The following is a 17,599-nucleotide window of genomic DNA, read 5'->3' on the forward strand; positions in this document are numbered from 1 at the left end:
CGCAGTCCTCGTTATGGATTCATATGTAGTTCCATTTCTAACATTCCGAGTCATAAAATAATCTGTTTTTCTCATTTTTCCTCTAGTTGTCCTTGTGGTCTCAAGATATGTCAGTTTTTCGATTAGATTTCTTTAATAATAACAAGCCATTGGTCCTATCCAATTTTACTGGCTATTGATATGGTATTTACCAAATATCTATCACTTCCTGGTTCAATTTCTTCAGTACCATATATCTTATAAAGACATCTCCCAGTATTTGTTTTAACACACTACATGAAATGATCCACACTCTGTCCTACATGGCTGACATCCATTTAACAGCTTACTTTTAAACAGGGGTGTGAGAAAAGAATTCCCTCCATATCTGTGAATTGGTGGATGTATGATAGATGTGTAGATGGAGCGTTATTGGGTCACAGAAACCTCCCCAGTTTCATTACATCTGTTTGCCATAACTTGCACATACACCACCTGGTTGCTCTTCACAAGTTGTCGGTTGGTGTCTCAGTTCTCATTTATCCAGGTCATTGTTATCCAAAGAAGGTTAGTCAGGGGCAACTGGACTTGGATGAAGATACTAGAAGACGTTTCGTCCCTCATCCATCCGTTCTGACTGACTGGTAGGGAAACTAAACAATTTAACCTCAGTGGGGTCGTTGGCCAGGATCATCAATACTGCTGGTTCCTTAGTGTTCCTGGTTGTTGTAATGACAGTCGTTATGGTCATTTGGACTACCCGAGGCCAAGACTGAACGACCATCGTTGGCATCTTCACCTGAGGTCAATAGTATTTGTTGAGTTTCCTAGGAAGTGATGAAAGGACAGTATTGTAAGTGGTGGCGTAGACCCCCTCCCCTGTTCAATGACGGCTTCTCAACCCTGGTGTAGATGGCTTCCTTGACACCTCTTTCAAACCATCCATCGTCTCTGTCTAAGATGTGCACCTTGTTGGTGGCTTTAATTTTCTGCTCTGTGTGTGCTGTATAAGGCTTTGTCAGCCTTTTTCTGTTAGAAGACTGACATGATGTGGCTCCACAATACAGTGTAACTAATAATCAGGGAACCTGACTTACTGATACTATGCTTTAATTTTTAGATAAATAAATGTTTGCTATTCAAAGCCAGTTTGGCAAGTAAATTCTTTACTTGAGCTTAAAGTCATGTAGATCAGCTGACTAAAATCCCATGAGGAAGTTAAGGATGCAGCTAATAGCAGTCTAACAGCAGCAACATGTCAGCCATTCTGCAGCAGCGACCTCAGGGACTGAACACATTGATCTTTTTCCATAGACTCATGTCTCACAGGCTGGCCAGCCGTATGGTGGGATTTGTTTGTAATGGCTACCATAGTAACTGCTATTCTCCCTCTCTCCCTCTCTCTCTCTCTGTTTCTCTCTAGCATGTATCTCATCATTTTGAATAATTACAGTTTAGGTAATTTGCTGGTATTAATGTTTATAGAGTGAAAGAGTCATTAGGTCTTGGTTACTGGACTGACCGGAGGGTATTGTGCAGTAAAGGAAGGAATGGTTTCCATTTCAGTGCATGTTGATTACAAAAGAATCTTTCTCTGCCAAGAGTGTAACATGCTGCAGTCACTATAATACGCAGGCCATCAGTGAATCATTTAGGACGGAAGCGTGTGTCTGAGCTATTCATGGAAAAGTTTGGCTGCACAGCCTGTCGCCTCAGGGTCAACGTTTGGTTTCTGTCACCATGACAGAAACTCTACAAAGTTTTTTTGTTATCATTAAAAGATATGAATATGATATGAAGATATCTCGTATGAGATCACCAGAATGTTTTATTTGTTATAATGAGAAAAACATCCAGTTAAAGCCTAAAGAGATAACTTTGTAACCTATGGATATATGGCCGTGGTGGGAGGCACATTAAAGTGGATTTTACAAAGACTGTTATAAATTCATAATCAGTGGAGTGGAATGAATACCAGTCCTCCCACTGATTGAGTAGTAGTGGTGACATGGTCGTGAATTTCAACATGTCATGGTTTATTATATGTAGAATATCTATTGTTTTTGTTCTGTAGGACTTCAACCTGCAACTACGATCATTGAAATATAATTGCATATCTGTGACTCCACAAAAAATCTTAAAGGGCCCCTTTCCCTCCCCATAAGCTTGGTCAATTCTGAGAAAATATAATGAAAGATGCTATAGAGTTGCATTATGGGAAATTTAGGATCTAGTGTTTTTGTAGCCGGACCCAGGGACTAAAGGTCACTGAAGTAACTCTTTTAAATATAAAATTCTAAAATATAGTTTTAGCAGTCACCAACAGAGCATCAAGAGCACTGTTTAATGCCCTGACCTTTTTTTCAGTGTGCTTATACAACACATTCTTATTCCCAACTTGTCACATATGGACGCTTGATCAAGACCCCTTGGCATCCCTTGTTAATGCCCTATGGACCATGCGTCCATATATGTCGACTTGGGAGTGAGAAGGGGTTGGCTTACAATCTGTGACCTGATACATTACTTACTTTTGAAACAACAGTGTCTGGCTGCCAAGTTCCACCAATCAAATGGTTCTATTTCATTTAAGGTTATAGCCTGTTTATGCTTGAATCATGGTTGGTGTGGGATCTGCGTATTCCAGACAAGACATACAAGATTTGTGTTCTGCCTGAGAGACATAACTCAGGGTACCTGGAAACAAACGGTTGGTTCAGATCCCTGTATGGTACGCTGCTTAGTAAGGAAGTAGCTATTCATCTGCTACTTTAAAGGTGTAATCAATCACTCAAAAACTCTACTTAAGCAACAGCAGCATCAGTAATTCTACATTCTAGAGTCAGAGTTTGGTTTATCTAATCTGGGCTACTGTAGAAACATGGCGGCGCAACATGGCGGGCTTTGTGGGAAAGGATCTGCTCCCTCTGTAGATATAAAGGACTTATGAATATTATATTCAAAATCCGTTACCTTAATCTTACTTAATACTTGTTCCTTTAGGTAAGGTACAGAAGTATTAAAAACAATAGGTAAAGTAACATAAGTAGAAGTAGTCATTATGCAGAAAATTGAAAACTGAGTTATTACTGATGCAGCATTGTCTAAGCTTCATTTTACTGTTGTAGCTGCATGAGGTGGAGCTAATTTTAACTACTTCATATACAGCTGGGTAATTTAATCTCTAACTATGCATCCTATTTTATTAACTTATGTGGAGTAATATTTGTCTCTAAAATGCAGCACAGTGAAAGTATAATGTTGCAAACAAAGGAAACACAATGTACATTCAATGGAAGTACTTTAGTAAATCTATTTAGTTATTTCCACCATTAGGGGTAAAGTACAGGAAACATGTTGCCTTGTACACAGAAAATATATTTAAAAAAACTGTTGGCAAACCTGTTGTTGTGAATGACTGTGTAAATATAGTTGTTCTGACTTGAGTGAGGTGTTACTGTAAGGGATCAGGCGTGGCTTATCACTACATAATAACGAGCCTGTCCTCCACAGAAAAACAACCGTATAGGTCACACAAAATTATGACTCATGTTTACGTTACGTAGCGACCTCTAGTGGCCATACAACGCAAAACACATGACAAAGACGGTCACGTATTATTAATTTTAATTCAAAATTTGTAATTTTAATTCAAAATAATATAAATAAAAACACATTAAATTAAATTAAATAAGGTAGGTTGTTGTTTTTAACAACTTTTAAATGAAATAACTTTCCATTTAAGGTCACATTGTCAAGGGCAACTGTGTGCGGAAGTGGAGAACTGAGGTGTGGACCCAAATGCAGACTGTTGGCAAGGTGTTTGCAGTACAAATAAAGATTTATTTACAACAAAAACTTAGCAGGCTTACGCTGGGAGCGCAGCGGCAAATGTTCAAACAAAAGGTAACTCCAAACAAAACATAATCCAAAGGGAAGAATCCAAGAACAGGTACAATCCACAAAATAATCCAAACAACGCAGGGACAGGACAGAACACTGACGAGGACGTGACAAACACTGAACACAACTGAGGACAATATATACACAGGCAAAGGAGCAGGGAGGGAAGCACAGCTGAAACACACCAGGTACTCAACCACAGGAACAAAGCTAGACAAGAACACCAGGTACAGAAGATTACAAAATAAAACAGGAAGTGAAGTACACAAGGACAGATCTACCAAAGTAAAATACAAAACATGGAAAGACTGCAAAATCAGGGCATGGACAGAGACCGGACCAAACAGGAGACAGGACTACACTAAAACATGGAGACATAAGACTAAGGACTAAGACACAGACCAAAATAATAAAACATAGAAGTACACAGACCAGGAAAAACACTAAACATGAACTAAAGCAAAAGACTAAGAAGTAAACCGCAGGACTAAGGACTAAGATAAGAGACAAGACAGATACTAAGAAACTTAAACATGAGAATGAACAAAAGACTAGATTAAGCTACAAAACCCCAAACATGACAAGATCAAATAAAGCTTGCAGAACACAGAACACAAAACAAAACGTTTGTAAATGAATGACTTGTGATATTTACAGTAAATATCATAAAAATGAAAATAAACTGTCTACTGGTATTTCTAATACCAATTAGGCTATCCATCTCAGTGAAAAAAAATTGCTGTGTCTCTCCATGTTTCAGTGGGACAGCAACATGCGTGTTGCCGCTATTTGCTGCCATTTGCTGCCATTTGTTGTTGTGGGTGTATATTAACATTTAAAGTGCTAGACCCCGAAAAATAAGATGAAGTGAGCTCTTAAGACGAATTTCCAGCAAAAAAATATTATATTTTTTATTATATTTGGACCAATTCAGTAAATAGCCATAAAGTTGTACTCCGGTTGTGGTGAGTTGGGTGGAAACTTAGCAACTTAGCCAAGTACACCCGACTACAGTGTGCACTTCGGGGGCGGTGCTCAATGTAGGCGGAGTCAAACATTTGACCCCCATTGTCCAACTTTTTTCAGACAGTCTATGGCCTCCAAGGAGCTTCTTGGAAGGTCCTTGCTCAATGTAGGTGGGGTTTGACGCCGCCCACATTGAGCGCCGCTTCTCTGTTAGCCGCCTTTCACCTGGGAGACCAGCATTAGGATCCCGTGTGAAACAAGATTGTTTTTTTTATAAATTTGAAGTTTGAAGTAAAACATGGCTGTTCTGGCTGTGTCCGCTAGCTTTTTGGCTCGTTCAGCATACGTGTCATGCACCTCGCACACTGGCAAACAGAAGGATTTGGTTTGTACAACAAGTGAGTGTAAGATAGCATGGTGGAATTGTGCAAGGACAAAAACGAGAGAAATCCCATGTGACATGATGCATACACACAGTTCATATATCACTTCCTTCCTGAGGGATGGTGGCGCTGCATGTGACCTTAGCTGTGATCACCCTGAGACTGTTGGCTCATTTGAATGATTATGTTCCATAAATCATCTATTTTGGGAAGCTTGGGACTGAGGTTTCAGACCACACTCTGGCTTAGTTCCTCCAAGCTGTTTTGTAATGTCTTAATAGCGATCCAAGAAGCTGAGTAAGCACACACATGTGCTTAGACTCTAAGACTCTTAGAAGAGCTAACATCAATCAACCTGGAAAATGACTTTTTTGGACACGTCCAGCTGTTGTTGTGAGGTCACAGCTTTCTTGTTTCCCTGCTTTGCCGAACCTGCCAGTCCTACTGTTTGTGGATTTAAGCCTTCGTAACAGATGTATGAAGAAAATGATATCTACATGTATTAATCAAAAAAGACACATTAATAGTCATCTAAAATACAGATGGAAGGCAAATAAAAGTAAAATGTGTTCCATCACAAGCCTCCAGAACAGCTTCAGTGCTCCTAGTCATAGATTCTCTAAGTGTATGGAACGGCATTCTTTCATCTGGTGTTTTGATGATGGTGATGGAGAGCACTGTCTATCAAGCTGCTTCCAATTCTTCCATAGGTGTTCAGCTGGGTAAAGATCTGTTCACTGAGAAGGTCGTATCGTATATGATTCACATCATTTTCATTGAACCATTCAGTGAGCCCTGTGCAACTGTGTTTCTAGACTTCTTTACAGGTCTTGTTGAGGTTTGATGATCCACTTATTGAATCGGAATCCTTTCACACTGCTTATTGAATCTAATTAGCTTTAACATTTGCAATTAAATGGTAAATGGCTGCATTTGTATAGCACTATATCCAAAGGGCTTTAAAATTTGCCTCTCAGTCACCTATTCACACACACTCACACACCAATGGCAGCGAGGTACCACACAAGGTGCTGGCCAGACCCTGATCAGGAGCATTTTTGGGGTTGCCCAAGGACATGAGGAGCTGGGGATCGAACTGCCAACCCTGTGATCAGTGGACAACCCGCTCTACTGCCTGAACCACAGCGGGCCAATTAAAAGTTATAAACAACTAAAATTTATTTTAGATCTGTAGTCACCTTTTGTTGGCTCAAAATATTGATTCAATGTATCTCAACCATTAACATAACAGCTGTAGCCTGCTTACTTTGTACACTTAGATTTCATAGGCTCCAAATACTTTATGTCAGCATCTAGAACTCAATCAAATCCAACAATAATAATGACTTTATTGATATAGCATCTTTCAAAAACAATACAATAAAAGCAAATAAGAACGTAGATATATACATGATAAAATAATTCCGACAAATGCCATTACCTAAGAAAAAGGCATTGATACCAGTGACTTTTATATGGGTAATATATAGTTTTCAGCGGCCACTAACGGTGTGGTTTTAAGATTGCAACCAGGTGTGTGCTCGTAAGCGTGCTTGCTTGAACTAACTAACTAATCCGAAACACAATCGCTTTCATACAGAGATCTTGCAAAAAACGCAGGAACACCAGCATGCCGGCTGTGGCTTTTCACTCAGACATGTTCAGGCTCTGTTACTTACACGTTCCCGGCTCAGAGGCAGCTCAACACCGGCTCTGTACCTTGCATAAAGCCAGCGAGACGCATATTGGCATAAAAAGGCAGTGTGACAGCAGCTATAGACAGAAAGGGAGACAGCTTCAGTAATATTTTTATCAGCTTGATGTTAAACTAATCCATGCTTGTTACATGATAACGTTACATTTACTGCATTTAGCCGACGTGAAACAGCGGCGTTAGCTCACCTATCTTTTACCGGAGGATCAACAATGTGAGCACAGCTAAATGTATTGGATGATATTGAAACAGTAAATGAGCTGGACTGAATATTATAAATGAGATTGTTGTCACACTTTATAACATTTGGACCGCAGTAAGTAACTTTACTGTAGTGTTGGTGCATGGCTCTTGCATTGTGTTGTTGTGCTGTGCCATTATATTTCATTATTGTATATTATGTGGGTCACGTTAGTTAATGTTACAGCGACTGAGAGGTGGAGAAGCAGTTTACCCAGGTATAGGTAAAACCACAGTAAATCTAAATTGAACATTACGAAACGAACAGCGGGCAGGTCCGAGCTAAAGTACGTTAGCTGTTAACAAATCGCTCCACATGTTTTTACCGTTACATCCTTTCTTGCAGGTGGTACACAGCATAGTTATATGGGTCGTGTTAGCTGGTGAAGTAATGTGGAAAGCCATAACATTACATATTATATTGCAATGCACTGCATAATGTTAGCAACTGCTCGGCGTTAGCCAGCGAGCTAACATTACTCTCTCTGTTTCTCCAGCGTTTCTCATGTTGACTGTTTTCACCAACATCATCTGATTCTCAGGGGCCCGACAGGCTTCAGCAAGTAAACCTTTATTGTTGTTTTGTATCCTTTCGTGGAGTTTGTGTTGGAGCCTGTGTTGTGCTGGGGGCCGGTAGTTTTATAGTGTTAGTGGACTGCCTTTTTTTAGCTGCGGTGTTGTTGCTGTAAGGTCTTTTCTGACGGGAAGGGACACTCCGCCAGCGTAGTCGCTTGTAGTCGTTCTGTGCTCCTCATGTGAACACACAGGGAGAAAAGCGGTCTGCAAGTAAGACAGGCGCTCAATGAATAGTAACCATGGCAACAGCTTCTGTGCACTATACAGCTGTAGTCCATTTAACTTAAGTTAAAATTATAAATGTAAATGCTCCGTATTTGTATAGCACCTTTCTAGTCTTTTCGACCACTCAAAGCGCTTTTACACTAAACTAACATTCACACACATTCATACACTGGCGGAACAGCCACCAGGGGCAAATCAGGGTTGAGTATCTTGCCCAAGGACACTTTGACACGCAACCAGGGGGAGCCAGGGATTGAACCGCCGACCTTCCGAATACCCACCCCTTAATACTAATTAATAATATATGTTTATACACAACATACATTCAGTTTTGCAGGGATGCTCTCAAATCCGAATTCTCTCCTGTTGATGTCCTGATAACTATTTAGTGAACAGTAATATATTCTGGAAACTCTCAAAAAAAAGAAAAAAGAAAAGAAATTGAATATATATTCAATTAAATTTTATTTATGTTGTGCCAAATCACAACAACTGTTATCTCTGAGCCTAAACAATATACACACAGAGGTACAGACAGTAAAGGTGATGTTGCTATAGACTGAATGAATAATGGGACAGATATTTATAGTAGTGTTAATGATAATAATGAGAGAGAGAGAGAGAGAGAGAGAGAGGTGTGTGTGTGTAAATGCTCCATGTTCTAGTCTTTTTTGCACTTTTACACTACATCACATTCACCATTCACAAACAATCATACACTGGTGGAACTGTCTGTCTGTCTGTCTGTCTGTAAAAAGCTTGTTTAATTCAGGGGGTCTGTATATAAGTGCACAAAGTACAGCAGTCGGCTGTTTTAGCTGGAGAATAGTCATCACTCTAGTGCAAAATCGCAGTCCTCTTGTGATTGTAGAGTGGGTTGAGAGAGATGCTCAAGATTTGGTATTCATAGGTTTTATTTGTTACATACGCAAACAATACAGGAAAATGCAGGGCAGCATGCATACATATAAAGTTGTGAATACTATTGCACTATAAATAATAAGTAAAAGAGTGAAAATAACAAGACTAAGGGCTCTATCTTGCACCCGGCACAAAGCACAGCGCAAGTGTCATTGCTAGTTTCCAACCGACGCAGTTGTCAATTTCACACCAAGTGTCCATGTTGTTTAAATAGCAAATGCACTTGCGCCCGTCTGTGCGTCCATGGGACTGTTGGTCTTAAAATGAGGTGTGGTCAGGCAGATTGTTGGCGTAGTGCTTTCTTGAGGCAGCAGAAAACGATTTTTCCAGTGTCATAGAGGAGACAGCGTCTGTCTGTCTGTTAACAGACTCCAGTCTGCTGTGGAGTTCAGACACTTCACTGATAAACCGCAGAGCTGCAGAGTAACATTAGGCTTAATGATCGGAGACCTTTTTTATATCACATCCACACTTCTGTCTATATCCCCCTCTGCTGTGAGTCTGCAATTCAATCAGTCAATTGATGGTTTTAATAATGCGCCACTGCCATTATAATAGCAATGTCTCAAGATTAGGGATAAGGTTAGGGTTAACCCCCTTCATGGTGAGCTCATGGAAGCCACTGCCTCAGGTTTGAAGTGACTCCAAAGGCTTTGGAACTGACGATAGGATGGCTGGTTCAGGAAGAGTAACGCTCTCTCATGAGTATGCAGATTATATGTAAATCACACTCTCATTGCCCCTCCTTTCAGACCCCTCCTCTCCAGCCAGAACAAAAAAAAGAAAGAATCCCCCCAAAATATTTTCACTCACTCTCCCACACTCAGTTTTATGTGTTTTGAGTCATGTTTCTTTTTCTCCAGGAATTATTTTATGTGGCGTTTTCAGCCCTTACTTGTCATCATTTTTGGAAAATAAAATATTATGAATTGGAAACAGTGACATTATAGAGTTGTAAACCTAAAACCTGAATGGCAAATTTGTCACTATGGAAAAGGGGAACAACGTTTGTGTACTTCAAGTGAGTATTTATATGGCCTATTCTACAATATTTTGCAGATTGTGCAGTCCTCCAGACAGCAAGCTTCTGCAACCCAAACAGCATGTGTCTTTACAGGCTAATAGCAGAGTAATTAAGGCACATTAGGGCTGCTTCTATCCCAGAGGGACCACATTACCCAACTCAAAACATGGATTCCTTTAATTTGAACTTTGCACGTTATTTTCTGTGATTACAAAATTGCAGATGAGTAAAGATTCTAATTTAAATAAATTCCATAGCACACCGTCAGTTGGAGTATATATTTTCCCAACCAAAACACCCAACAGGCACAGTCACATACAGCTGTAGCTGTCTGTATGTCCTCTGCAGTGCAACAAAATAACTTCATTCAAGTCAGAAGTATTCCAAGTTGAACATATTGAACACAGACTGCCATGCTGGGTCCAGACTGGTCTCGTCTAGTGGACTGAAAGGCCCCAGAGTGACTCAGAGGTTCCGCTGGCACATAATGGACATGATAACACTTCATCGACTCAGCAGACCAAGACAGTCCTGCCAGAAGGCACAAACAACATGTAGATAAGGTCACTACAGTAGATGACAGCATTGGTTCCTGATGTTAATAATGATTTTTAAGTTAAGGGTTGTCCTGTGTCTCACTGGCTCCATCTAGTGCATTTAATGGAAAGTATTTTTGAAGAAGAGCTGATATACACAGTCCCATTAAATATCTACTGTATTTTCCCCACACGATAGGTTTTGGGGTAATTTCATTAATTCCAAATTTGTTTGGGAATTTGTCCGACTAAAGTATAATATCTAACTAACTTCACTGTGGTAGCTCTGTCTTGTAGAGGGGTCATGTGTAAAAATGTTTTGTTTTAGTTCAAATTGTTCTCACAGAGCGTATATTCCAAAATAATGTTTTTAATGAAATTACGACAGAAAAACGATTTAAATAACAGCATAATCGATAATAAGTGATCTCTGATGTCATTACAAATACAAGCTAATAACCAACTGTACGATTGTAGCTGTTAGCAGACCTGTTTTCTGCATTTCAGGTCTGTCTGAGGTATCTGCCTCTCTGAGGTATAACCGACGGCCTACCTGCCCTGATGCCTCTGTAGGGGTTCATATTCCCACCCCCCCTCCTTCTCATCACAGGAAGAGCCATAGTCTGGGAAACAAGTGAGTATCCAAAGTTAGATTCAGGATTTTATTCATAAAACAAATAAAATATATTTAAATCCACCTCTTTACCACCAAGAGCACACTGACTCAGGTGAGGTAGAAACACGCAAAATTTAAAGTTTGCTGTTTTATTCCTATAGACAAACAGCTTGCAGGACAAGGCACAATGAGAGAACAGCTGGATGCTGAAAAAATAGCAATTGATTATTGCAGCAATCTGAAGTTTATTGTGCTCCACAAACAAAACACAGTAGCTTATGCAGCTAACAGCCGCCCATGTACTGCAAACAAATAGGCAAATACAATATCAATAATATGATGTTTACTGAAGTAATACCACATTGGAAAAATACTTGTAGATTATACTTTTTTTATTATTATTATTATTATTATAAGTATTATCAGAAATATGTAAATTCCATAACAAAAGTAAAAGTTGTACTGTTGTATTTTTATTTTATATTACTGATTTAGTACTACTGATGCATTTAAGGTCACGGTCTGGTAGAACAAATTCTATATAGTTATTTCACTGTTTTATAGTTTAAAAATAATAAAAATAATACAAAACGTACGATCTTTCACCACCCTGACAATGAGTGTCCTTGATGTAATTAAGTTGTGTTTTTGTGCTAAACTGCAAAATGTTCAAAATTCATACAGATTGTTCATAAAGTGAAGAAACATAAATAAAAGTTGTTTTCCTGCGCAAAATGTGTGTCACTTTCCTTAAAGCAAACAATTACGTGTTATAAGGTAACTGGTTCATGTGGTATTATGTCCAACTGTAATATATTATACAGGGATAGATATTTTAACACTTAAAGCAAACAAAGACATGCTATATAACTTTAAACATTACTGTAAGCTGTTATTCCATTTTATATCAGTAATTGTAAATGGTGACTAAAGTGTATTCGTAACGAGGCAGAGTCGGTGGTTATAATGTGTTATGGAACATGGTCGGAGATTCTTGCCGCACATTGATATAAACTGGTATTACTATTAGTTATAAAACATTAAATCAAAAGGTCATAATACATTATGAACTTTGCTATAACGCCTAATGCATGTTTGTAAACGATTATAACAATTGTTATAATGTCTTATGGACGCATTATATCGTGTAATATAAATATATGTATGTCATTACAGTGATGACCTTCATAGAAAGTGTTACCACTTATTCTAACCATTTTTGACACATGCAAGACATACAAACCAAAATACTACAATCATAATGTTGATCTTGATAAAATATTAAAAGATGCAGTTAAAACTTAATAAAACGGTAATATCATACACCAAAGACAAAAGCCATGCAGCGCAGAGTTGTAAGACACCAACTGAACCAACAGAAAATCATACTGCATTGTTAATATCCCATACATACCCAAGTAAATAATAATAATGTTATAACCCATGCATACCCATAGTCCACCCACAGAGGTCTTTACTTATGTTGGCTCACTGGACCTCTTCTCAGGACTGTGTTGGTGCTTGATTGACATCTCCCTTACCCTTCTGTTTTGTTGTACCTGTCAGGGCGGTACAACTTGCCCTATTTACATTCTTATTAGTACATAGAGTTTGGTGACATCACGTAAAACCCAACATAGCTCCACCCAGCATACACCCGACCTGAGGTCTAATCAGCCAGAGGAATAATGTGGATGCTCTGAGCAGCTATGTCTGTCAGATAAATTAGGGTAGTAGAGTAAAAAGTACACCGTTTCCCTTTGAAATGTAGTCAAGTATTAGTATAAAACTGCATAACATGGAAATACTTAAGGAAAGTGCAGATACCTCAAAATTGTACTTGATTACATGTACTTGGTCACATTCCACCAGTGGTCAGTAGTGAACAATTTTCAGAGTATGAAGCTCGATTCACCTTAGTCCTACATTTCCTGTAGTTTTGGTCATCATTGCTAATGTACTGAATAGCTGTAAGCACACAGTTCTAATGCAATTATAAATGTACATACTGGAGTTAAACTTGCTTCAGTGGTTTAAAACCTGTCTGAGTGCTTGTGTTGCTTTGCTGCAATGGACACCATTGTGCTGTATATATTATTAGGTAACAGAATATGAAAACTGACAGGAGAAGAAACAGGAAAAAAACAATGTGAGCTTTCATGAGAATGCCCCGTGATTGTGAAATGCATTGTAAGATCTGAGTGTTTTCCTATCTAATGGTTGATCTCTGTCCACAGCATGATGTGTCAGTATGGCATGTCAGAGAGCAGGAGTGCCACATTTCCCATAGAGAAAGCTCGACACCTGCTGGATGACAGCTTCTTAGAGTCTCAGAGTCCAGTCAGAAATGATCCACACAGTACATCTGTCTCCAATGGCCTGTCATTAGGTATGTATGTACTGTATGATTTTTGTGTTGGGACTATAACACTCACGTGACATTCTGTTCATGACAAATACAATTAATCTGCTTCTTCAATGACCAGTTTCTTCTGCTACTATATTTACAAATGCCCAATTAGCTTTTCTCACAAAACTGAGACCAAAGAATAAACCTGTCCTTCCTAATAGGCAGCAGTGAAAGCTCTTTTGGGGAGGAGCTGTCACCTGGAATGGAGAGGTGAGAGCCAATCATCACATGTAATTTTCAACGGTTTTAATCACTTTGAAATGACAAATGAAGAGTGACTTCAGCGTTAAAGTGATTGATTTAACTATTTTGAACTGAGGACATATCCTATTCAAACAACTTCACTACCTCAAACTAATTATAAACCTACAGTATGGTTCTGTTAAATACAATTAAAGACAATGTTCTATATTTTTTTATAGAAAAAAATCCAATGAAAAGACAAAATCAAAAGTGTGTTTCAACACAATCTGCACTTTCTGACTTCCCTATACTGTCTGTGATTCTCAGCTCCAAGCCTATTGGTTCTTACTGAAGACGTAAATCTTGAGAAAAACAAATATTTAGTTAGATGAAATTCCCTAATGCAGCTGGTCACTGTCAATTTAATCAACTGTTCCTCAAACAGGAGGAAATAGTGCATTTGTTGGGGACTATTTTCAGGTGGATGAATCCATACGTGGTGCTCTAGTGAGTATTTGGGGCAGCAGGACCAACACATTCTCACTCCCGACTCATCACATATTGACACTTGGTCAAGACCCCTTGGTGTCGCTTTTTGCACGTGTACAGCGCTGCGGTCAAGTTAGCAACAATACATATGTAATGTGCAGAACAGAAGTGGTGAACGTGAAATGTCGCAATTTGGCTATGTTTAGGCACCAAAACTACTTCTTTTTAGGAAAAGGATCATGGTTTGGCTTGAAATAACTTACATGACAAGTTCAGTAATGTAACGTATCTAAAAAGAATCAGTGTTGACTTTTTGTTTCACACAGAAAACAAACAGCAGTCTCCTGGGTGAAAGTCCTGTTTCTGACCAAACCATCCATCCATCCGTACATCCCTCCCTCCATCTTTCCATCCCAACTGTAACCGCTAAGCCTAAGCTTAAAGCAGCTGAGGGCTACGCAGAGGGTTAAAGTAGTCGACGTGCTTACCGTGGCCGCTTGTTCGGTCCAGAAAGAATGTAACAGGAGTTCAAGTTCTGATTTCTTCTGGCTCCTACACCAGCCTCCTACTTACTTTTCTGTAATTTATAAACTACACCTACTTTTAGTGTTCAACCCTGATAATAAAGGGCTTCCCCCAGTGCACTGAACTATGACCCTAAGGGGATTCCCAATGCGTTAAAAACTAATGCCAAGGGGTCTTGATCATGCGTCTGTATGTGACGACTTAAATGGGTTGGAAAGATTAGGTCAAAATAAACTACAGTGTATGTTCATGATGATGAAGGAACATGTCATAAAAACAAATAAATACAAGTTAATATGCCATACACACCCAAACAAATAAGGAACATGTCACCCAGTGCAACAGTGTGGCCAGTTTCTGGACACCAGTGGAGCTCCATGGCATCAGGCTGTGATACACACACAGTAGTTAGTAGATACATTGACTGTTACACACATGGGATTGGTTAACAGTAAGAAAAATATAGAATATCACCAGACTAACTCTATTTGATTTTGTCTAACAAATGTATTTCTGTCACCAGTTTGTATCTGTGCCTGCACCATATTCATTATGCATATGATATCAATGTATTTGAATGTCTTACGTCAAGTTAATCATACTGTATATCTTTGTTTGTCCGAGCAAGAAGATTTATATAGATTCATTTATATCTATGAATGGCAGTTTAAAAGTAGGCTGTGATAGTACTGTGTCAGAGTCATATGTATCAGAAAATAGTTTGAATTGGCTTTGGTTTAATAATCTGGGTTCCTCTGGTGACATGAGATTAACTGAACAGTTCTGCTAACCAAAAGGCCAATCCCTTGAGCCCTTCAGACTGACTTTCACAATGTGTGACAAACAGGGGCCGCATGTACGCAACACTGGGCCCCAACTGGAGGGTCCCGCTTCGCAACTCCCCCCGGAGCCGCAGCTATGTTTACAGGTACAGTGAAGTCGGAGAGCAAGAAGTTAATCACTTGATATAAGAATGAACTCATCTTTATGGGGGAATCGAACATAGGCTCACTCTAATGTGTTATCTCACCTCATCCCCTCACTGCATGCTGGTGGTGTCATTTTGGCTGAATTATGTGATATAGTAATTTCCTCCCCTAAAGAGTCAGTTCACCAAATCTTTAGCAGGTAGCTTGACCAAAACGGTTGACAGAACACACTGTCAAAAGTTTTAATTGAGACTATTTCTGATGCAAACAGTTGACAGTGTGTTCTGCTGATTATCCAGAGTAACAGTGATACTGATCCTGGAAAGCAATGTTGATGTAGAATGTTTTACAGCACTGTAAAAAAAAATAATAATAAATAATAATAATGGATTGAAGCTTTGATGCTGGTTGCTGTGAGAAGCAAAAATCCATTCAGGTCCATTCAGGTCTGTTGCTGCTGGTTAGGATCTGTAGCTAGCTTAGCACAAAGAATGGAAGCCCATTGAAATGCTAACTGCTAGCGCCTTCAAGGATGCCTAAATTCAAAACTTTACGTGTTTTACTCAAAAAATACTATCTTTCAAATTGTAGTAGGAAAATTATCATAAAATAAATAATCACATTCTTGCTTCCAAAGGAAAACCATTTTGTTTTTTTTAAGTCGGGGAGGTGATGTCGCAGTGCATGAGACAAATGCCTTTGAGGTGGGTGCTGGGGTTCGATTCCCACTGTGACACTAATGTGTTCCCGAACAAGAAACTTAATCCCTAGTTGCTGAAGAGGCGTGCGACCTCTGACATATATAGCAATTGTAAGTCACTTTGGATAAAAGCGTCAGCTAAATGAGTAAATGTACATTTAAGAAACTGGGATTGTAGGCTAATAGTCCTGATGGTGGCGCTAGAGCAACCATCTAAAATGTACAATACATGCATAGTCATACATGCTACCACATGTAGTAAGCAGAAATGTTCATCAGAGCTTTTCTCAAAAAAATGTAAAAGTACTTAAACCTATTCTCACTGCCCTGCACAGACCAGATTTTTTAATGGTCAAAAACTTTGCCAACAGAGCAACAAAATGTTTAACTGTAAACAATGACTGTAAGTTCTTGCTAAATAAATATCCATTGTTTATGAAACAGCTAGCATTTCCACTGCAGTCATTGGAAATTGGAACGTGATTGCCTAATCATTGTGTGACGCCATCTGACTTGGCAGGGAGCTCAAAAAGATGACCTTGGTGAATAAGGTTATGAGTTTGATCCCTGGGTGATGTAGAATAAACATGCTAATGCCTGTTCAGGCACGGTGTTGTGTGGGTTAGAGAAACATGTTTATTTTAAGAGGTTTAAAATAATTATAATAACAGGCAGTTCTGCTGATGTACCCTTCTGTATTTCTATTTTTTCTTCTTCCTCCTCAAAATGCCCAGCCCCAATTCAGCAGCTGTAATTATCTGTTATGATCACTATACTCACTACAGAGGCTAGTGAGAATAGATAATAGAGAATAGTGTTTGTGTAACAAATCTGGCAGTTGAATCTGAATGCTGATATTTCCCCCAGCAAATGTCTGTTAGTCCTAATATGATGATTATGATTACATAGAAACGTTATGACTTTATTCTCGGTCTTTGACCATTGGCTGCATTAGCAAAGGTCAACACAGCTGTCACCTGGGGAAAAAAAAGCATCACGTACAAATAGAGAAGAAGGCAAAGACTAGGTGTATGCTCTAATGGGAACGTGGCTTAAGGCTCTAAGATCAGCAAAAATATCTTAATATAGTTTTATAAATGACAGTTAGTAGGGTCACTGACAACAGGTGCCTTTGATCAAGTCATGACTTTGGCCTCCTTTACATCACTGCTGCAGTCTGTGATGGTCACTGCAGAGGTGGTTTACTGTGTGTTTGTCTTGTGTCTGTCTTTTCATCGTGCTATAAGAAAAAGCTAACTTTGGGAGCCATAATGTCAATG

The 17,599-nt window shown here is 39.0% G+C and overlaps 1 protein-coding gene across 3 annotated transcripts in view; it reads left to right on the forward strand.

Annotated features, from left to right (window-relative positions):
- Positions 1–17,599, forward strand: part of LOC119914272 (ras-specific guanine nucleotide-releasing factor RalGPS1-like) — a 110,507-nt gene that overhangs the window by 86,621 nt on the left and 6,287 nt on the right. For 2 of the 3 annotated variants that reach the window (XM_038733469.1, XM_038733468.1), the window contains exons 12-15: positions 10,975–11,101; positions 13,321–13,472; positions 13,655–13,703; positions 15,538–15,618. In XM_038733469.1, the coding sequence (XP_038589397.1) occupies positions 10,975–11,101; positions 13,321–13,472; positions 13,655–13,703; positions 15,538–15,618 (409 nt within the window). Of the gene's footprint in view, positions 1–10,974; positions 11,102–13,320; positions 13,473–13,654; positions 13,704–15,537; positions 15,619–17,599 lie in introns of those variants that run through there. The other variant, XM_038733470.1, reaches the window with a different exon arrangement.

The sequence above is a fragment of the Micropterus salmoides genome, unplaced genomic scaffold (genome assembly GCF_014851395.1).
Source record: "Micropterus salmoides isolate LMB-PRFRI ecotype aquatic unplaced genomic scaffold, ASM1485139v1 Ms_hic_scaffold_20, whole genome shotgun sequence".
In the NCBI taxonomy this organism is placed as follows: domain Eukaryota; kingdom Metazoa; phylum Chordata; class Actinopteri; order Centrarchiformes; family Centrarchidae; genus Micropterus; species Micropterus salmoides.